At 37.0% G+C, this 22,348-nt stretch overlaps 3 protein-coding genes across 3 annotated transcripts; all 3 read left to right on the top strand.

Moving 5' to 3' along the window:
* Positions 1–149: 149 nt before the first annotated feature.
* On the top strand, positions 150–4,430 carry LOC143449787 (F-box only protein 24-like). The gene is made up of 14 exons (XM_076950115.1): positions 150–244; positions 479–544; positions 697–846; positions 1,307–1,514; positions 1,592–1,754; positions 1,915–1,996; positions 2,102–2,226; positions 2,292–2,466; positions 2,577–2,721; positions 2,823–2,935; positions 3,035–3,204; positions 3,336–3,465; positions 3,681–3,824; positions 4,093–4,430. The coding sequence occupies exons 1-14, from the start codon at positions 212–214 to the stop codon at positions 4,402–4,404; spliced, it is 2,016 nt and encodes a 671-aa protein (XP_076806230.1). The 5' UTR covers positions 150–211; the 3' UTR covers positions 4,405–4,430.
* Positions 4,431–15,730: 11,300 nt separating this feature from the next.
* Positions 15,731–20,236, top strand: LOC143448271 (E3 ubiquitin-protein ligase COP1-like). The gene has a single exon (XM_076947922.1). It carries the CDS (start codon positions 17,850–17,852, stop codon positions 19,797–19,799), a length of 1,950 nt encoding a protein of 649 aa, XP_076804037.1. The 5' UTR covers positions 15,731–17,849; the 3' UTR covers positions 19,800–20,236.
* Positions 19,827–22,162, top strand: LOC143448272 (3'-5' exoribonuclease 1-like). Its single transcript, XM_076947923.1, has 5 exons — positions 19,827–20,432; positions 20,532–20,745; positions 20,854–21,047; positions 21,267–21,381; positions 21,632–22,162. Exons 1-5 carry the CDS (start codon positions 20,257–20,259, stop codon positions 21,941–21,943), a joined length of 1,011 nt encoding a protein of 336 aa, XP_076804038.1. The 5' UTR covers positions 19,827–20,256; the 3' UTR covers positions 21,944–22,162.
* Positions 22,163–22,348: the final 186 nt, after the last annotated feature.

Here is a 22,348-nt window from a genome sequence, read left to right on the forward strand (position 1 = left end):
CGGCATGAGCATATAGGAAGAAAAGTGTCGCATGGTGTAAACAGATATTAACATCGATCACTTCAAATCATTACGTCCTCATTCCGTAGCTAGGAAATTAGTTTATTTCTCATAATTATTGCGTTTGTTACGTCATATTGCCGGTGGTTACTTGGCTGTGAAATGCATTTGGGCAGTTTTTGCTCATTCCTGGGCCCAAGGTGTCGGAATCATGAGTCAAAATAAAATGGTTGAAGAGGAAAAGGTAAGCGCACAGGCACAATGAATGAAATCTTACATCAGGCCTTATCTACGCTGATACGCTTTCTGCTGTGTTCAGTTTTTTTAGCCAGTGTAGCTCGAGTAGTTTACAATGCGAATAATTTTTTCGGAGGTCTATGTGTTTACTGTATCTGAATTATATAAACCACTAGTCAGTAGCCAACAAAATAAAGTGAATTAAAGAGCACATTATATAAAGCGTTAATTTCAATTTTAGCCTTTCGAGCTTCCGAAACTCAATCATCGAAAAAGGAAATGGAAGCCTCTTACAAATGAAATCCAGGTAAGCGGTTTAAGTGCTATTATTTAAATATGCAATCACGATATAAGCGCCTATGCTTTGATCGCTTTGATGTTTGTCTTGCAACACCGCAATAATTCGATACCAGTTTTTTGCAATGTTTATCTGACAAAAATATGTATTTGTGTTTTTAGGCATATAGTTCCACTCAGTCACCTTCAAGTTCTGGTTTGAACGTAGGAAGCAAACTGCTTAAACTTGGCGCAAAAGAGTATTCACTGCGTCCTTTTAGGTCCAACGAGACTGTGCCATCGATTTCTATAACAAGTCTTCCAAACGAAGTGGTAAAAGGAACTACAGTACAGTAATTTCTCTTGGTCACGTTGTTATATCACGAGCAAAATGACATCATCACCGGAATAAGTTCGAAATGGCCTGAATAATTCCATCAAAGCAAAAAGTGCTCATATTCTTCCATGCTAATTCTTTACTAAACTAAATACGGTCTTGGTATTATTTCGCTCTTGATCGTCTCATTGGTAGTATTTTTGTTTTTCATCCATTGTTAGTCGTATTCCTTTGATGAATTAATATGTTTAGTTTAGCGGTATGTTTTACTAACCAACCCAACTAACCCTGTAATAAAGTTATATAACCGAACAACTCACCAATAAAATTGCTGTCCATTTATCGCGGTTTAAAGGGCGTCGAAAAGCCAGATTTAGAGACCGTGCATAAATCACAATGTACTTGGCTTGGCATATACGTAATAAAAACTTGCCTAGAAGTAATTTTTTATTACAGCTCAGTCACATTATTCTACATCTAAACGCAAAGGACATTGGGCGCCTAGCAGCCACGTGCAGTCGTTTCAATGCTGTCATTTCTCAATCCCATATTTGGCGGTCTTTGTGCAAGAATCATTTCCCGATGTGGATTGGTATGCTAAGGGCAAGAGCGCCTGCAAGCCAGTCATCGGCCGAAAATTGGAAAAGACAGTACAGTATTAATCGTACGTATTACTATATCATGTCTTTTTGTCCAAAATGTATGAATTTGCAAGGTAAAACAAACTCTACCAAACAACAGACACTAAAGGCATATTTTATCAACTTCTTGGTGGCGCAAGTTCAAAACGAAAAACTCCCAATCCAGCTCTTAACATGTCATCGGCGTTTGGCTTCAAGAAGCTTTGCTGTAGCAGGGATCATGTGTTCGCGCTTGACCTTGCAAATTGCCTGCACGTGTACCGGTGAGAGATTTTGAAAACCATTACATCCGTAACAGTATAGTCCTATATATCATTCTTCAAATAGATTTAAAAAACTAATGGAAAAGATTTTACGATGTGAATTTATTACTGCTAGTTTTTTCTCCATGCTGATTAGTTATTCTATTTTACTTGGGTATAGGTGGGAGAGGGAAGTCATTACAAACGAATACGTTTACAGAAGAGTTGACTGGCATAGAGAATTTGCAAAACACGTTATTGACGTGAGCAGTGTTTCAACTTACTTTCTTTACTTAAGTTATACATTTTTAACTAATGCATTTACACGAAACGCAGCACCCCAGCCTCAGTTTTGAATATTCTTTCAGGTGACGTCTGATCCGCGTTACGACAACAACCATAGACGTTACGTCTACGTATTGACGCAAAGCGAAGCGATGCGCAGTAGACGTCACCTGCCAAATACACGAAGCACCACCACCGCGAGCTCTGGGTACGAGCTAGAAGTAGCCTAGAAGTGCTACGTTTTTATTTTGTTACAAAAATATTTTTCTACAGCTGGGATATTGATGGCAACCCGATCGCTGGAGATAAAATTGATGTTTTTGACGAGCGGTCTTGCAGACGCGTGTTTAACATGACCTTTGATCCTGAAATGCGGTTTGTTTCTATGAAACTTACCACGATAACCCCCCACCAAAAAACACTCTTCATTTTGACTGATGCAGGAAAGGCAAGTGGAATCATTTTTGGTTAGATTCGCGTTTACCTGCCATCTAGCGGTTTACCGTAAAAGCACTTTTCATTGCACTTTGTATAATCAACAATCTTCTTTTGCTATAGGTATATTCCTTGCATTTATTCGAATCGTCTCTTCTCAATCTTGGATCTGAAGGAATGCAAGTTACATTGAAATCGGCGAGCAAAACTCTCGGTGAAAAAGTAAAGAAAATAGAAACCAGCGTTGGAGTCGTTGGTTTTCTGACAGGTCCATTGTTGCTCTTGCCTTGGTTGAATGCTGGAAACATATTTTCTTATGCTGTCGCTATTAGTAGACGTTGAAATTGTTTGAATTAAAACACATTGCAGATACTGGTAAGCTTCATATCGTTCTTCAAAGGAAATCTGAAATTGCCGACATTTTTGGTAGAGATGCAACTGTCAAACTTCTAGTGCCTCATCCGCTTCCGCATGTAGCAAAAGTAAGTTAATATTCCAGAAATAGGCAATACAAACATGACCAAGAATACACCGATATAAGCACGATGCTGCCATTTGTAACTACGGATTTTCTATTTCAGATTGTTCACTGTTCAATAGGGGACCGTCACCTAGGGTTCATCGATGAGTACAACAGAGCTTTCATGGTGGGAAATAATAGATACGGGCAACTTGGAACTGGAGATAGAATGGATCGATCAAGTCCGGTGCAAGTTCTCTTCAACAACCGCATAAGATTACTTTATTGCAGGTTGCACCCTCTAGTGATACGTTTAAATGCAGTTAAGAATATGCAATTATTAAAACTTGTAGTATTTATCTTCCACAATTATACCACAAGTTGGCTGCAACGTCTCTAAATTGTTTTTGTGTAACTGACAGCCTAAACCACACGTTGGCTGTGATCGAGGTAGGAAATCAATGCTTTATAATGGGAACCGGATGCGGAAGTAACGGCCGATTGCCCGGATGTCCACGTGGAAGTGTAACTTTTGTGAAATTAGACGTAAAGGTATGCTAAGATATTTATACGTTCTTCCAAATTATATGATTTGTCCGACCACTGCACTTTCGGTTTGTTATTAAAAAGTAACTAAGTTATATGATAATTGATAACTGTATTATAACCAAGTCCAGTCAAAAGATGTTAACTCTAAAAACGAATAAGTTAAGCGTTTGTAGTTTAAATCTTTATAAATTTCTTATATTGTACATATGAATTTTTAGGTTCCCTGGAGCACAAAACAAATTGATGCACACAAGGAATGCTTATTTCTTCTCTCCTGCTACGATATAAAAGATCAAGTCGAATTTAAAATGCCTCCACCTTCCAATTTCCTGGTTGAATCCTTTGCTCTTAAATCACAAAAGGTAAATGCTGTTTTGATGCCAGTTTGTTTCTATATGTACTCAAGCAGCAAAATAGCTTGTTATTATCGGTGTTGTTATATAATAGCTTGTCGGTCCTAGCTCCATGCGTGGATACGAAACTTTAAAGTATTGGCTCCGTTGGTCGGCGGAAAGTTCATTTACAGCCAGTTTTTGAATTACTTACTTGTAATGCTCATTAAGAAAAGTTCAGTGAAAGCCACAGTTTTAGCGAGCGGAAAAAATTTTTATGGTCAATTTTTGGGTATAGGAATTGCTTATCGAAATGAAAAGGACAGGCGGTTGGGTGGATAGAATGAGATTGTTAGAAGCAATGCTGGAAAAAGCCAGCTGTAGACAGCCAGTTTGCTTTCCCTTAAAAACTTCAGATCAGCAAAGTTCAAAAACTTCAACAAGCAGCGGTAGCGTCAAAAAAGAATGCTTTTCATCTCCTTTAGAAAACAGCCACCTTCCGGAAGACATGATTATTTTGAAAGAGGCAGTCGATCACTTGCGACGCACAGCGGAAAGCGACGAATTAGATAAGCATATTTTATACAATATGCAAGAAAATCAGGAGTAAATTAATAAAAGTTGTTTCGATATTTACGATACGTTTTTTCTTTTGTAAACTGGGTCAAATCGCTGTCGTTTGTAGTTAACCACGGACACTTCAAACTGAGAGATAGAGCGTATAACGACACATCCTTTTAACATAACACATACTGTTTCTAGTGAATCAGTTCTTGTACAACCCCTTTCCTGCCAACGCATAGTCTTGAGAAATTGCGCAACACAATGGCGGTTCGTTTCTTTGTGACGTCAGGTCTCATAAGATTACGTTGTTCTTTCGTCATCTTCTGTCGAGGCGTTGAACAGACTTAGGGGAATGAGGTTAAGGACAAGGACATATGTGATATATACGCTTCAATCCTCTTATTGATTGATTGCGACGGTTTTATCCATTAGCACCGTATTATAAGTCAAGACGTAGTTGTTGAAAATTTAAAGATAGGAATATAGTGGATGAAAAAATAAAGAAGGTCCGCAACAGTATATGAGGGTGCATGGTAAGCGGACAAAAAACACTTACTAGTAGGCTATGTGATTGCCAGAGACAGTTTTTTAATCATAAAATATTCTATGATGTGTGTGGTAGTAAGATTATGTTACAGAATGCATAAATCATGAAAGGGTAGTCGGTAGCCTGCTTAGATCTCACTTCTACAGGAACTCACCGCGCAGTATATTAATTAAGCAGGCTAATTTATTTTTTGGTGTTTGAATTATAGAACATTTTTTCTTACACAAAATGCCCGATTTTTAGTTTAACTATAAGCTACTGTGGTTTAAAACCCATTGGTATACAGCTAATTTCCAAAATAACTTCGAATAGCAGCTTCCAGTTGTAGTATGCTGTAGCATCCAGGACTTATTGTTTTAACTTTGGTTGCAATTGTTGCAGTAAAGATTCTCCACAGAGTTACTTAACTTTTTGAAGTTTAAAGCTAATTGTAAAATATTGAAAAAACTTTGAAATATTTGAAACCAACACAACAGAAAGCGTTTCATGTACAGGATGCGTTTCTAACAAAAATGAGTGTAGCAGTCCATTTACAGCTTTTTTAATTCTATTTACACTTCTTACAGGTGTAAACGGAAATGAGTTATATAATTGCTATCTATATTATTTCCGCTTCACACGCTAGGCTCAACTTAAAGAAAAATTCACTGCGACTTCTTCATATTACGCAATATCTGACCTTACATAATAATGTGGTATGACGAAATGTCGATATTATGGTTACGTAACAACAGAATTGTGTTTTCTTTACGTAAAGGTCAAAGTATTTCTCACTTGCTATCAAATACTGAGTGATATTTCTCTGCGATATTTACTTTCGAGGTAAATAATTTTTTTTCTTAATTTTTCGTTTGGGCGCAATTAATAATCTCACCAACAACACTTTTGTAGCGAGCTTCGTAATGTAGAAATATTACATAACTCTTTTAGAAATATGCACTTTCAAGAAATACATTTAAAAGGGCGCGTATCACCATATTAATTAATTAAAATGTGCGACTGGTTTGCATTTCACAAGGTAATTAATGTTGTCATTTTTGCGTCACAATTCTTTTTAATTAAATCATGAATAAGGTAGTTGTTACGTACTACAATTATGTGCAACATGTTAAAATCTTGAAATTCAAACTTGAATAGTGTAACGGTGTGAGCTGTACAGAAACGTTTAGTCAGGCACCTTAGAGCAGCCTGCTAAAGTAGATTTAAAGTAATATGCGTGTACTAGAAATCAACCTTGATTTTTCTTTTAGAAACAGCCTCGTAACTTGTTGCGAGTTAATTTTAGGTCTTGTAAACTTCTAAGTAGGTATCAGCAAGCAAAATTTAAAAAAAATACCAACATGGATTCTCAGTTTTTAAAATCGTCCTGGGTCTTTATCAAGGGCCAATTGAAATCACACACCTGCCTGTGGCCGCTAGTTGGAAGCTGTGTCGTGGCTGGCTCTTTATGTGCAGGTGCTTTAATTTGGGCGGGGAGAAAAGACGAAGTCAAGTTTTACAGGAGAAGAGTTATTCACCCCCACGAGTCTGTAGCCTGGGATAGAGCCGATCAAAAAGTTTTTGTGCTAACCAAAGAGGCAAAGTCTCTCTACAAGGATGATCCGGAGCTGCGAGGTCTTCTAAAAGAAATCTATGAAGATGGAAGATACGACAGGGTTTCTCCATTCGGCCGCCATCACTAAAATCCCCCCCAAACTAAGCCGATTACTGTGACTGGTATCCACTAGTCTGGAATGTGCTTACCTTAGCGAAATTAACATTTTATTTAAAACGATTTAGAAAATTTCTGTTGTATTTTTATGAAATGTAACAAAGATATTTGCACGTCGCTCGTTTCATTAATTTCAACTTCTGAGAGGAGCAACTGAATACATAAGCACTTACGCATCATTATTGAAATTCACTGCTTTATTTATTGCTTTTAAAATGGAATATGATAAACTGTGGTGAAAACTTGTAAATATAGCTGAAATAAGGAAATGCATACGTATGTGTAGCCGAAATAAACAACTGCGATTGTGATATGAAGATTGGCTTGAACCCAGCACAGCAAATTTCAATTCCTAACCCAGCCCATTTACATTTTAATCACAGTTTTTTTCAATACTTGCGCTGCCCATTTCAATTTTAGGCCTATACAGCTTGCCATTTTCAATGATCTCAGCCCATTTGAAATTGGGAATCTGAAATACTGTAACTCAGTAGAAGTGATTTAAAAGTAGCATCACACGAAATTAGGCTAGGTTTTGAAACTTGCTCCATTTAATGCTAGCTGCAAAACTTTCTTACTAAGAGTAAAAACCTAAATGTCAAATGATATATATATATACCATTTAATATAAATATACATTTAATATATACCATATAAACTGCTCAAAATGAAATAAATGTATGAAAGTTACCTCGTAAAATCTTAAATGCCCACTGTACAGTACATATTAGGTGCTTTTAAGAAAGTTAGCAAATGTTCTCTCGCCATTTAACAACTACTACAGCTAAATCTCAACCTAAAAACGAAAAAAAAATAGCCCGAAGATAAAGTTTTCTACAGCGAATCATAACTGGCAACAAAGCTCCAAGCGTCAAAAACATTATGCAACTATTAACCGTTAGATGATGATAAAGCAGCAAATTATGTCCAGACAAATAGCCAGGGTTGCCATCGGTCTCAATTCAAAAATAAGCACGACTAGGAAACGAAAGACGAATACCACCTTAAACAGTGCACAACAGGAGAAAGCAACCAATGTTCCTAAAAAAAAACTAGACACTATCTGCATGTTCTTAATCTTGGTATCTCTTTGGTACAAAATGGAATACTAAAGGTGTCAAAATGCCCAACATACGAACCTTTACCCTAAAAATAAGACGAAAATAAGCACGCAAGTGAAAATAAGGACATTTCTTAGAAAAAATGACAAAAATATTTTCTAAGACACGGACCTTTAAAATAAGGACGGTATGGCAACCCTGCAAATAGCATACAATTTTGCAGTAACAGCACCTTGTGACAAGCAGCTTTGACATAGACCAGTATACTCCAGCAAGGTTCACAAGGAATGTTATCAGATGCAGACTCTTGTTTATCACTTTTTATTTAAACCATCATATACTTGCACAGATTTGAACGTTTTTTTTGCTGGTAAATTTAACTGCAAGTAAAAATAAACGGCAAGAGAAACGTAAATTATTGAATAGTAGCCTATCGTATGATTTTAATAATTTATTATCCCCAGAGATTCTTCATCGATTACATTTTGTGTTATAGGTTGCAACATAAAATAAATTTATAAAGAATAAAGAATTTATTTAGAAAAAATCTATAAAGAAATTTATTCAAATATAAGCTATACCATAAAGATAAAAAGCCCCCAGTAGATTGGCGATGAATAGTGTTGGCTTTGTTGACAATCGCAAGACACTTCCCTGGCAAACTACCGATAATTTTTTAGCAATATTGACAAAATACGCAACCTTACGCCTCATACGCCTATTTGAGAAAATGTGTATAGACTTTTAAGCTATCGAAATAGTACATTAAGCTAATATACAGCCAACATCTGGTGTATAAGGAATCATTCCCCCCATTTTAAGCTTACCGCAGTGATGATATTGTTCTATTGTTGTTATAGACTCCGTGCAGGAAATGCGTCCAAGTTGGTAGTTCTTATTGTTTAGAAGGTCTTGTACATTGAATAAGCTAATTTTGGACGATATTGTTTATCGGGCATCGAACGCCATTTGTTAAACATTTACTTCTACCGCAATGTTGAACTTACCGTTTACACCAACCCATAAAGTTGACTTACTGACGATGAGGTGTTTGCTGACAGCGAAAAGCAAGCGTAACTCTTAAACAACGACGAAGTTGAATGTTTACAGTTTAATGCGTAAAATTGAACACAAGGTTGTTGTTTCAAGCTTGACTTCCACCTGGCCCGAAACTAACTAAACGCTCCACCGATTTGAATTAAAGGCAGCAAGCTATTCAAAACAAGTCGCGTTTTTTGTTATTTCGAAACTGCTGCTGGGGATTTTTTTCGTGATGTCATCGATGAGCGGACATTTGTCAGTCACGTAGGCACTGTTGAGAGTTGCGGTCAACAAAGTGCGCATGACCAGTTATTGCGTCGTAATACGATCTGCTTTTTCTTTCACAAGTGACGTTCAGTATATGACGTCACAATAGTTTTCAAAATATTTTTGCGTCTTGCTCGCCCCGCCCCCTTCTCCAAGCAAACTGAGTAGGCCTAATATAGGATACAATCGTTTGGTGACGTTGGCATTTTCGATGACCTGACTTCACGTTTCGTAGTGTTTCTTTCAACAACAACACGAAATGGAAAACAACACGAAATCTTTTCCCACTTTATTTCAGTCTAGTAATCCTTTTACTGCTTTGTCATTACTCACTTATGGTATGCGGTTTACTGACGTCATCACTACGTAAAGCCAAATGTATGTGTTATAGCGTAATAAACATCTCTAACTATAAAGTTTTATTGCATCAGAAAAGCAAACAGTAGTGAATATCACGAATACTGTGAATACTAATTCGCCAAACTCGTTTTCAGCTTTTGATTATAATTCGCTGCAAAAATACTATCAGTTAATATTGCTTACCATCTTGGTTTTATTTTCCCAACCTTCGCCTACACGAGTTACTTTTTATTCTTTGTTTATGTCACACTATACGAAAACGTCAAAGAATTTACTATAGAGGTAATAAAAATTGTAAAGAGAAGGAATCAAAGGTTATTTATTTACTTCACTTTCCTTATGGGTGGATCAAAACCTTTTCGTATGACAACCTTGTTCAAAGTTATATTCCCTGCGGTTTTTGTCAATCATTTGCCATACAGTGTATTACCATGATATAGGCCAAGTAATGTACATATCCCAATCATACTGCCTACGTGACCGGCCGCGCGTCGATGTTCGTGACGTCATCACATGATTGTCTAATAAATAGACGACTCCAGGATGCGAACACAGATCATTTCCAGTCTTATGGACGAAATTTTCTTCTGTAGCTCATAGCGTAAAGTGCTGGTGGTTATAGAAGTGATTTTGTGTTTTTTGTTTGACTTGTGGTAAGGGACCACTTCTAGCATGGTCAACAAAATAAATGTGGTTATATTCTGGTAAGTAAAAGTTTCATGCTTTGGTTTGACACAGCGTGAAGGGACTGGAGAAAAACGCAAACGCATTCTCAGTTCATGCTCAGTGCATATTCCGCTGACGTATAAAGTGCGAACGAATTTGTTGTGCTTGTCAGCAAAACAAGCGCAGACAGCAGAACGCAGTACTACGACAGTGATCGTGATAGCAAGATTGGATGAAGCAAAATTTGACTGTAAAGTCCTACATTGTGTAAATTATATAGAGCAGGGTCGAAAGACGACAGTTTATTCATTGCATTAATTTCAAGTCCAACGTTGTTTATTACCGCCTATATATGCAAACGCTAGACTAGATATTAACATCATAAAATTTTGCCCAGATTTCATATGAGTTAATATAAGCTTAATATACACTTCAACCAAATATACAAATATGGCTTTTCTTGGACGTCATTTAACTACGATGAATCGGATGTTAAAGGAGCATTCTGCTCTTCGTCCTCTTATCGGAGCTTGTATCTTCTCAGGATCAATGGCAGTCTTCATGATGGCTTATACCTCATTGAAAAAGCAGGACGTTGTTTATAACCGTTGGGCACAAAAATTGCCTCACTGGGCCTTGGAGAAACACAACAGACGAGAGAAATTGGTGATTCCAGGCAAACATTCTGAACAGGTGTACCTTGAATCGGACACTGTGGCAATTAAGGCATTACTTGACGAGATTTACGCAGATGGTCGCTACAGCAGAAGATAGATTAAGTTATGTCCTTCAATTACGTTCTAGTAATATGCAGTGTAATTTACGTGTACTTGGCAGTTTTTCTTTTCTTTTAATAGTCTGGCCAATTACATTTTAATTTATGAGAGATGCTATTTTAAGTTACGTTAGCGTAATTTTTTGTGTTAATCGCGAATTACTAACCTTTGTTGCACGTTTTTGGCAAATAGAGCTGTTGTTTTGGTACCATATCACGTCCGCGTATTAATATTTTATTTTCCCCAATAAAAGCTTATTGACAATTTGATTCCTTCAATACGTTCCGGTCTTTCCCAACTGAAGGCTCTTGTCACGTTACGTCATTTCCTTTTTAAGCATTCGACTTCACTGTCTCCATCCCCTTCTCCCTTCCCCCTTTCTTTCTCTCTCGCTCTGATCTATCTACGATTCTGATTGTTTTATTGCACCGTTCATGACTTATAGCTGATATTAATCAAACGTGCAGTATAGCAAGGGAACACGTTTAAATAAATAAGAAGCGAAGATGGTGACACTGTATTAACGTGTTTAACGCGTTGTCAATCTTGTTAGGCCTAAACACTTTCGCATAATTACAATCTTATGTTACCATGTTCAAGGTATAATTATAGCCTATGTTATAAAGACCTAGCTAATATTTCAAATGTTTTACAGCGCTCGTGTTTTTAGAACAATTTACGATTGTGTTTACGTTCAATGTTGTGCATTTAATGCAAAGCTTAAAATTAATGGCACTAAAGTTTTATTATGATCTGACGTCATGTTTCCGTGCACACTGCAAAGAAAAGTAGCTTCCTGAAAACAAGATTCACGTAAGCTCGTGCGCCTGGGATACGCATGTAGGCCTAGTTCTTGCACTTGCACAAGTTTGAAACAACAAAAACATGGCAAAATGTCTGCCACAGAAACGGTTTCAGTATTTATTATTCTTCCGTTTAAGGCTTTCAAACTGATGAAACATTTTCATTCAGATATTCTGCTTTGTCAGCCCTATACTCGAACTACGTAAGGCGTCGGCTGTTCAACATTGGCTATGAGTTTTGAGAACATCAGAGCTTTTTGTAAAACTTACATGATTTTCGATATGTCTTTAGAAATATGACTTCGCGCTTGTCAGTCGGTCGCAAAGTTTATTGGGTTGTGCGTTGTAAGGAAAACGGCATACTTGTGTGTACGTTTGCATCAGTTGCACGTTTTTAAGCGATTCCACGATTCACTAACTTTTGAGAATTCACCTCGAGTCAACGGCCATGAAACGGAACAAGATACACCTGATGCTAGACAGCGGGTGGCACGCAAACGTTTTTATCTACATCATTTGTTGGCAGCTCTAAGTCGCCACCTTGCGATGTAACTAACCAGTAATCACTCCTGAACTTTAATGCAATATCAGAAGCAGCTTGCGGTACGTCCAACTTCGATGGATTCATTCTTTGTAGTTTGCAATGCCTGATAAAACTTAGCCTTTACATATGTTTGCCTTTTGTTTTTCTTTATTTCGCAAAATTAAGAAAGGAAATGATGTGGTTTTTGATGTTGTCGAAAAAACTTAAGCGCTATTTTCTCAGAGCTTTCGATTTTAAAGCAAAACGCCGTATTATTTAAAATCCCTTTTTCTTATAACGTGCCCAAGGAACTCTAACCTATACTTCATTAAGTTGTTCATAAAAGAGATCTGGTTTAACACCTGTTTTTGCGCCACGTTAAGTTCTTCTGCCCAAGTGGGCTACTCCCTTTTGGCCTTTATAAAAAAAGCTAATCATCACGCAGCTACAAAACGTATTTTTATACAATATCTTTGAAATAAAAAAATTACAAGTCGAAATTTATAGACCTGGCATGCCAAAGCAATCCTTCTTGGTCGAGCATTCAACGTCGAGTAACCCTTGTAAGTTGAACAGTGTCGCGCGCTCATCGACATTTAACCTCGATGAAGGTCTCGTGGATGGTATTTCATGCCTCGGTGGGAGAGTTGCACATAAGAAAATAAATTGTATCTTACACACAAGTGCAAGTGAGGCATGCAATTAAAAAGTAGGCTATTGTAAAATATATGGTTTAAAACAATTACATTTTGAGTAGTTCACAAACTGATGCCCAGTAACTCGATTGCATATTGATTAGCCTATTGACCACATGGTAAGCCGGCAATACTTTATCCTGGGGTAAAAACGCACAGCAAGAAAACAACCATGTAAACATGAAGTAACTAAAAAGTGAAAATACTTCAACCGCTTGTGGACGGGTTGAAATTGAAAAATTTAATTGAAACCGTGCGTGTATTTAATGTAGATTGCTTCGAACGAACTCATTTCATAACAACACTAAGAAAATGCGCCAATTGAACTAGATATGATCAAGGCGTGCACATAAAACCGCGAAATCTGTTAACCGCCCTATATAAGCAAAAGGAATAAACATGTGCAAATAATCATAGTGCAACAATTAACATTAACAATGCTCTAAAAACTACCCGATCGATTTATTTTAAACATGACCCAAATAATAACTCAATGTTCGTAAAGTCAAAATTACTGCTTAGCTACACCTTAGGCTGCAATTGAATTTTAGTCTATCCTGCAATCGGCCTGCTAAGTAATTCCGAGTGTCCTGCAGGGTAAGGTTTTTCGAAAGTTATTCAACCTATAACTCTATACCAAAATAAAATTGGAGACAGATTAATTTTTTAATAAGGGTACCATCAGTGATACTCAAAATCGGGGGCAATTGGGCCTTGACCCCACCACAAACCTATTTTCTGCGGCACAGGAATTTTTACGTCTTCATTCCTTTTCGTTGATTGCATTTCTTTGTTTGCACTGATCGGCTGTAACCTAAGAAAACGTATAACAGACGGGTATAGGGCGTTTCAAAATCGTTGTATAAGTTATAGTGTTATAAAATGATTTTATATGAATCAAAATAAAAATTGTATACACCATAAATTTCAGCTATTGTACGTATAAATAAGACAATATCAATTCATTTCAAGGCGTTTTAAAGCAGTTTTTAAGGCAAACAAATCCCAAATTTTTGCGCTCCAAGCAATGTTCCCTCTAATTTTTCACGAGTCTGAGCAAACACATTAACTCCCTGAGCGGTCCCTTGGACCACTGTGAGCAACATCAGACATGCCACGTGCGCACTGTGGCCATTATTATGCGTTTATTTTATTTTCAATTCAGGTTGGATTTTTTTCTTATGCGCAGCACAGATTTTCTGTGCGCGGAGACCGCGTCAGCAGTGCGCATTTGCGCACGCGCGCAGCTTAGAGGGAACATTGGCTCCAAGCATTTTGGGCATCTGAGCCACAAAGCTGGCCCAAAATATTTTTGAGCAAGTGGCGCAAATTCGTGGTGCACAAACTACAACCGTTGTTTGAAAGTATCGCAAATACAACGCAATAATGCCAGGGCAAATAAAACTACGCCGGGAAAGACTGGCAAGGATTCACAGGTCAGAGCGCATAACGTGCATCATGGCAATAGATAAAATGATACCAGCCTATACAAAGATGAAGGTTTACCGTAGTGTGTCAGCAGACAGCAGAGCCACCAAACTGCTGATGGCTGATCATTCTGACCAAGGTAAATCCTGTCCGACGTTTTCGTTTGTTGCGTGGCGTCTACAATTTGTCGCGTTTAACAAAATTACTTCAAACAAAGTTGGAAATGAAATAAACCGCAAAATATGGATCAATTGGCAACAAAACATCTTAAATAAAAAATATACGGCTTATATTGCCAGTTCATCCTTTAATTCCATACAAATATTTCGCATAGTATTTTTAATATGTTGCTAAATTAATCGATAAGTAATTAAATACGATTCCGCATTGACAAAACAAAAAAAATTTTCCACATGCTCGTTCATCTATTACTCTAAAATACAAAATTGACTGGCATTATTTTTATTTTATACTCAAACTAATTAGCATCGTGACTTCGGTCCTCACTGCTCACAAACGGTCGCTTGCATTGATAAGGACCAAACTACGCATCAAATATAACTGCTCAAAAAAATCACTTTCCGCAAAATATATTCAAACAATTTTTCATTACACTTGTTTATCAATCACTCTAGATCAGTGGTTTTCAACCTTATTCTTACAGCGTACCAACCTGGAGGTTCTATGATGTTGCTGTGTACCAACAGATTATCAACAAACTCAACTTAACCCAAAATGTATAATTTTGGATTATTAACAGGGACTGATTAGCAAATAAATTGGCCCAGAAAAAATTACACAAATTAGCAAGGCAAAATTTAATGTGATGATTGCAATTGTTTCTTCTCTACAAGTTGACCCATGCGGGGTGGAACTGAGCTCACAGCCCATTGCAAATCGTGTCCAGGAGTGTCGAGGCGATTTCGACTCTTAGCTTTGATGCTCATCATGGAAGAGAAACCCTGCTCACCAAGTGAGAACCGTAAGCCCCATGCTGAGAAGTTAATAAAGAAAATCCAGAAGGACAGTGTACGGCTGTACCCCAAACAAAATAGTCCAGGATCCGTTTATAACTTTATCGGCAAAAATATGACTCGTTACTGTTGAGTTTTGCTAAAAATTACTGTCCATTACAAAAAATAAGCTAGAAGTCTATTTCTTCCCCTTATGCTGCAGCTGTTTACACAAGGAAAGCTAAGCAATTTGATATTCCACCTTACTTCCTAGTTCTATGTACCTTTCTGCCAAAAAGCAAGCCTACTGTGTACTGTGAAGTGTAGGGAAATGGTTTTTACTGTGAACAATAGGGAGAAAACAATAGCCAATTATGAACAAAACAGACACCTTTATTACGTCAGTCACTGCATTTAAGCAGCTTGTCCTCGCGTACTGTTGCAGACATCTAAACAACCTCTCCATGTGGATTTTTCTGTTGCAAATAAAATAAAAATAAAATTACGGTTTTTTCATCTTGATAAAACTCAAATTTTAGTTTTAACAACTGCGTTTACCGCGTACCACCTGAAATGACTTTGCGTAGGTACGCGTACCACAGGTTGAGAACCACTGCTCTAGATTGAAAAACTATTAAATTTACTGGCATTATTTTCCATTTCATATTCAAATTAATTGCGGTTTTGATTTTGGTTCTCACCGTTCGCAAGCCATCATTTGCATCGATTAGGGCCAAATTATGCGTCAAATACAACAGCTCGAAAAATTACTTTTCGCAAAAGATTCTGCTGATCTGTCAAACTCAAGAAGTCTGGAAAATAGCCTATCAGCCTACATAGCAGTTTAAACAACTACTGTACCGGAACTTTTCCAGGTCCGTTTGTTGTGAATAGGCAAATATTTTGGCATTAAGCTTCCATGGTAAAGGATGTTTTCTTGGACTTTTACTTTGAATTACAGATGTTGAGATTTTACTGCTTGATTACAACTCTTCTGCCCTTAAACTAGCCTAGCTCAGACTAACTTCCTATAGGCCTAGCTTATGTCCAACTTAAGCTGTAAAGTCGTTTTGTTAAAACCACCATAAATGACTAAACATAAAAGATAAGATGCTGTAGGCTATCTGTAATCTTATTGGAAAGTTTGCTGTTTTTGGTGGAAAATCCCCCATGCAACAAGATGAAACACAATATCCATTATACATGTACAGTATCCTACTTAGCAAACTTTCCAATCTGGGCTACAGCTTATCGTATAACTATGAGATTCAGTTTTTATAAATTTTTCCTAGATTTTTTCACCATTTTGTTCATTGGGTTAGGTCCATCTGTTATTGGTAAAACATAGAAATAACCTTTTTGCACCATGATGAACGCACATTCTAGATAACGATTAAACTATTCCTATGGGCTTAGTTGCCATGCTAACCATTATTCATTTTTATTATTTGGTTATAATACATTATTTTTGCACGCTTTTAGCCCTTGGGTTTTGCTGTTTCTTCCCTCTCATTGTTTGCTGGTGGAGTTATTTTATCGTTCTGTATATTGGTTGGCATTTTATTTTTTGTTTCCCCTCAGACAACGATGAAAAATACGGTATTCATTATGGTTGAACATGTTTAATTGTTTTTTGTTAGGAGTATTTCATTGGTGTCGCTTATTTCGCAAACTTAATGCCAGCTTCCAAAATAATATATGCCAACTTTAATATTACAGCAAAATAACTTATTTCTAAAATCCGTCATCTTAAAGAGGCATATGGGTTTCAAAAAGGGTCAATTTCTTTGTTTTATTCTATATGTTGTAAAACTCTTAAAAATGCAATTACTCGAAAATCGCCCCATAGGGATCCCTGAAATTTTGCATGTGAACCAGGCTTGCCTGATACTATCTCATACTGGAATATGGCAAAAATCACATATCTCTATATTCCACTACATAGGCCCAAAGTCAAAGGTGGATTTTTGGGCCTAAAACACACATTTTCTACTTTTTTATGCCAATTTCTATCCAAGTTTTCCATACAACCTGGAACTTTGAAACGCACCAACTGCTATTGGAATTTCCAGGCTAGAAAACAACACCAACCATCCTGCCTTCTGATTGGTCTAAACAGGTTTTTTAAAGGCTTTTCTCCTTAAAAAATATGTTTGTATATTGAGATTTACATTTATGCAGAATCCTGCCAGCATAAAAATTGCACTTGGTTTGTTGGCAAAAAGCCCCAGATTCCAGTCTGACTTTGGAATAGGAGTGTTTTCCTGGTAGTGGTGTGGCTTTACTGTACTCTGCGACTGTGTGTACTCAAGATCATCAAAATTTTTATTCAGTTCAATATGTGCCTCATCAAAAGCAGTTGTTGTACATCCCTTCTAATTTTAATTGGTATGCCAGTTTCATGATCATCCCACAAGCGTAACGCTTTCTTAAAAACATACAAAATTGTCATCCCACTAGCTGCAAATCCTTATTAAAAATATTTCAAAATCAAGGTGTTGAACAGTTGGTTGTTGAGAAAATATCAGGTTGTTATGGATGTACAATGTTAGTGAAATATTTTTTGGCATGTATGATAATATTTGATTCTGAATTATGTTTTATTTCAGAGAGAAATTTCACCACACCATTTGTCTTAGAATAGAATCATTAGATGCAAAATGAAACGTTCATCCAGCAGAACTATGCTTAACCATGCCGCCTCGTCCCCCAGTAGATCCGAGTTTGCTCAGCCCAGTGTACTTGACACTTACACATCAATTAACAATGATTTTATTTGTGCAATCTGCTTCAATATCATAGAAGAAGCGTATATGACAAAATGCGGCCACACATTTTGTTACGATTGTTTGAACCGCAGCCTTGAGCAAAGCAAAAAGTGCACGAAATGCAATACCATTATAAATAGCAAAGATGAAGTTTTTCCCAACTTTGTCCTAAACAGTGTAATAAAAAAACATAAGAAAAAGATGGAGGACCTGCTTGCCTCTTCCAAACGAATGAAGATGGACAGTCGTCTGTGGGAATGGCAAACGTTTCTTGCTTCGGAAGACGACAGCATAAATCTTTCTGATGTAGATCAGATGCTAAAACTTTTGCAGGAAAAACGTCGTCGACTAGTTCAGGAGAGTGCAGCAGCACACAATCAAGTTCTGTTGGAATTTCTATGTGATTTACGCAAACAAAAACAAACTATTCTAGATAAAGTGCGAAGTGAATTGACAGTTTTGGAGACCGACATAGCTCGTGTTGAAGAATCACTGGAACAGGACGGATCAGAAAATAAATTGCTTGACTCTGTTGTTCCGGACGAAACTGATGAAACTGTTAAAAAAGAACAGTTGGTTCCAAAGCCAGTTACGAGTGAAAGTTCTACGTCTGATGGACATGACACATCTTCTGCTCCTGTGACTTCTGAGTCATTTAACAATTTAAATCAGAAAAGCAAAAACGATGAAAGTTTGCTGCACAGAACTCTGGCTCGAAGAAGATGTCGTCTGCATGCTCATTTTGATGACTTGGAGCAGTGTTATTTTAATACTAGGTTAAGCGAAATAGCACCCGTTGAAGAGCGTAATGTTGAATTGCTTGCTGATTTTAGTCATAAACTGCGAAGGTTTACGCAGTTTTCAACCATACGTTCTGTGGCTACTCTCAATTATGCCAGTGATATTTTAAATCAATCTAGCATTGTTTCAAGCATTGATTTTGACAAAGACTCTGACCACTTTGCTGTAGCCGGAGTCACAAAAAAGATTAAAGTTTATGACTATGAGTCTGTTGTCAACAATGTGGTGGATGGTGTAAATTGTCCTATTGTCCAAATGTCTTGTAATTCGAAGATATCATGCATAAGTTGGAGCCACTACCACAAATCTTGGCTAGCCAGTAGCGATTACGAAGGTTCTGTTACATTGTGGGATGCATTTTCAGGCCAGAAACACAGAGTCTTTCAAGAACATGAGAAACGGTGCTGGAGTGTTGATTTTAACAGTGTAGATCCTAGGCTCTTGGCATCTGGTTCTGATGACGCTAGAATCAGATTATGGTCTTGCAATATACAGCATTCTGTTGCGTGTATTGAAGCAAAGGCGAATGTGTGTTGTGTGCAGTTCAATCCTCACTCTGCATTTCATCTTGCGTTTGGATGTGCTGATCATTTTGTTCATTACTACGACATTAGAAATACAAAGCAATCACTTGCCGTATTTCGTGGACACAAAAAAGCTGTCTCTTATGCTAAGTTTGTTGCAAAAGATGAGATTGTTTCAGCTTCAACAGACAGTGAACTGCGTTTGTGGAAAACCAACACCACACCATGTGTGAGATCATTCAGAGGACACACAAATGATAAAAACTTTGTCGGACTTGCAACAAACGGAGATTACATTGCCTGTGGAAGTGAGAATAATTCCTTATACGTTTATTACAAAGGTCTTTCAAAGGCTTTGTTAACATACAAGTTTAATGTTGTAAAAAGTGTCTTGGATCAGGATCACTTAGATGATGACAGCAATGAATTTGTTAGTGCTGTTGCTTGGAGAGCAAACAGTAATGTTGTTGCTGCTGCTAACAGCCAAGGCACTATCAAAATTCTTGAGTTGATATAAAGCTTTTTCAATTCATCCTGCTAGATTTTACGGCATTATAGGCCTATATATGAAAAAAAATGTTGCAAGTTTCAGTAGACACGCTGTACATGCTTATTACAATTTTCAGCTGTATGTGTCATATTTGTATGTATGTTTTAGTATTTATTTGTATTATTCATTGTGGTGCATAACAAAAACCCCACCTAATTTACCTGCTGAATGTTACTTACATTTGTCTGTTTTTTGCCAACTTTCTTAGTAACAGAATGCATTTAATTGATGTTTAGGAGGTGTGTATAAAAATATATTTCCTCATTGTTCCAATGTTGTAACTGTCTGATTGTTCAAAGTTGTAAGTTCCACATCACTCCTGCAAGGAAAACAATATGCTTTTTTGTCTTATCAATATGCTTCCCAATGCTTTTTTTTCTTGTTACAAATTCCTGTTTTGCAGATTATAAGGACCTCGGTTTGAATGCAAGTAAATACTATTATGGCCCAAAAGTCAACACGTCGCAAGGCCAGAAAAGACGACTCTGAATCAGAAATTGATCCTGTATACCATGCTTTGTCTAGAATCAATGGCAGCATCAATCGTATGACTCTCACACAACTGCAACAACAACTTAACAAGATTGGACTGAACGAAAGGTAAGTGTTAGTGACGGATTGACGTCAGTTTATGATTTTGCAGAATGGAAATATTTTACAAAACTTAATATCAATTTTATTTCAGTATCTTTTATGCAGAGGCGTCAAAGAAGTCTTGAAAAAACGTCTAAAAGCATACTACAAGAAGCAAAAACTTGCTCAGAAACCAGAATCTTTTGATGGAAAGCAATATTATCCCTATCTTATTGTGCTGGACTTCGAAGCTACATGTGAAAAAGATCCTCCTACAGATTACCTGCATGAAATAATTGAATTTCCTGCTATTCTCATAGATACAGCAGACAACAAAATTGTAAAATTCAACATATTTGCATGAAATAGTTTTTGTTTATTTTAAATATGTCACAACTTTACAATTTAATAAGTTCACGATTTCAACGTTTTCTGAATTTTGTTTCAGGTGGATGAATTTCACAGTTACTGCAAGCCGTCACTAAACCCGAAACTTTCAAATTTCTGCACCGATCTTACTGGAATTACTCAACAACAAGTTGACAGTGCCTTAGAATTTCCACATGTTTTTAACAGTTTTGAAACATGGTTAAAGAAACATGAGTTATTGCTAGCGAGGAGATGTGCGTTTGTGACAGACGGGTAAGTGATTTAATGAAAATACTTCTGCATAGAGGTTACGGTGCTGCCTCAGATATATTGTTATTGCCAGGCGTTGCTTGTAATAAACATGTTTGGGTATCTACATCCAAAGAGCCAAATCAATCGAAAATATGAATCATCAAAGTATGAATCATTGGAAGATTATTATTGATACAGCTCACAGAAATAGAATTTGAAGTGTTTTACGTCATTTTGCAGGCCTTGGGATTTTAGTCGCTTCCTCAATATACAGTGCTGTCTGAGTGAAATTAAATATCCCAAATGGGCAAAGAAGTGGATCAATCTGAAAAAGATATATGGAAATTTTTACAAGGTAGTGCTTGATGCGGAGAAAATTGCATAACCTTAGACTTCAGGAAGGGGAAAACCCTGCAAATATCGACTCTTTCACGGAAAGGACGAAATTCAAGCATGACTACAGATAGACTATTGTAGTATTGTGGACATATCTCTATCTACAGGTGTTTTGGTTCTCAGGGTCAATAGAGTGTCAAGTTTGTCAAACATCGATGTCAGTTTTTTATGACTGTATTCCTTTTCATCCAATTAATTATATTTTACAGCTCAAGAAACCAAAGTTGCTCGACATGCTCGCCAACATCGGTCTCAACTTTGAGGGTCGCCACCACTGCGGTCGAGATGATGCCAAAAATTTAGCCCGGATCGTCATCAGACTGATGCAGGATGGAGCGGTTTTCCAATTTAACGAGAGATTGAACGCTGGGAAATTGGAAAACATAACTGAGGATGAGAGGGCGTTGTTAAATGGTTTTGCAGAAAAACCGTCAAATTCTCTTCAACATATGACGGACAACTTCGAAGATTTATCAGTAACATCTGACAATCCTGGGGAAACTTCGACTGACGCGCGATGAGGTTTCATATAGTTCTGCATCGTTTTCACGTTTTTTATCCAAGTCATTGCTATCTTTTTACATTTTAATTAAATGCTTATTGCGTCTTACACAAAGCTGCTCATAAGGACAAGGTTCAGGCGAGTGAAAAAATTATTCATAGCCGATTTCTGAATGATTATTATGAGATGCGCATTTAGATTTCATTCGTTGTAAACAGTAATACAATCACGAACTCTATGCATACATTCATAGAACTATTCCTCAGTAGCTTTAAATTGGAGTTTAAAATTTTCTTACCCGTTCGTTCATCGTTTCGTTTTGGCAAGGTATGGAAAGCCAAAAGTGAAAATCGTTACTTCTTACTTGTCGTTGTTACCTGTTACCCTAACGCTAACTGATCCATGAAGAAAGTATGTGTAAAAG

The sequence above is a fragment of the Clavelina lepadiformis genome, chromosome 3 (genome assembly GCF_947623445.1).
Source record: "Clavelina lepadiformis chromosome 3, kaClaLepa1.1, whole genome shotgun sequence".
Classification (NCBI taxonomy): domain Eukaryota; kingdom Metazoa; phylum Chordata; class Ascidiacea; order Aplousobranchia; family Clavelinidae; genus Clavelina; species Clavelina lepadiformis.

What these genes read in the sequence shown, in the direction of transcription:
- LOC143448272 (XM_076947923.1), top strand. Translation starts at nt 20,257, where the DNA reads ATGCAAGTAAATACTATTATGGCCCAAAAGTCAACACGTCGCAAGGCC. An exon ending in AAGATTGGACTGAACGAAAG is followed by an intron (nt 20,433 to 20,531) that starts GTAAGTGTTAGT and finishes TCTTTTATGCAG; the next exon opens with AGGCGTCAAAGAAGTCTTGA. An exon ending in ATACAGCAGACAACAAAATT is followed by an intron (nt 20,746 to 20,853) that starts GTAAAATTCAAC and finishes ATTTTGTTTCAG; the next exon opens with GTGGATGAATTTCACAGTTA.
- LOC143448271 (XM_076947922.1), top strand. Translation starts at nt 17,850, where the DNA reads ATGAAACGTTCATCCAGCAGAACTATGCTTAACCATGCCGCCTCGTCC.
- LOC143449787 (XM_076950115.1), top strand. Translation starts at nt 212, where the DNA reads ATGAGTCAAAATAAAATGGTTGAAGAGGAAAAG. An exon ending in ACCACCACCGCGAGCTCTGG is followed by an intron (nt 2,227 to 2,291) that starts GTACGAGCTAGA and finishes ATTTTTCTACAG; the next exon opens with CTGGGATATTGATGGCAACC. An exon ending in TTGTGAAATTAGACGTAAAG is followed by an intron (nt 3,466 to 3,680) that starts GTATGCTAAGAT and finishes ATGAATTTTTAG; the next exon opens with GTTCCCTGGAGCACAAAACA.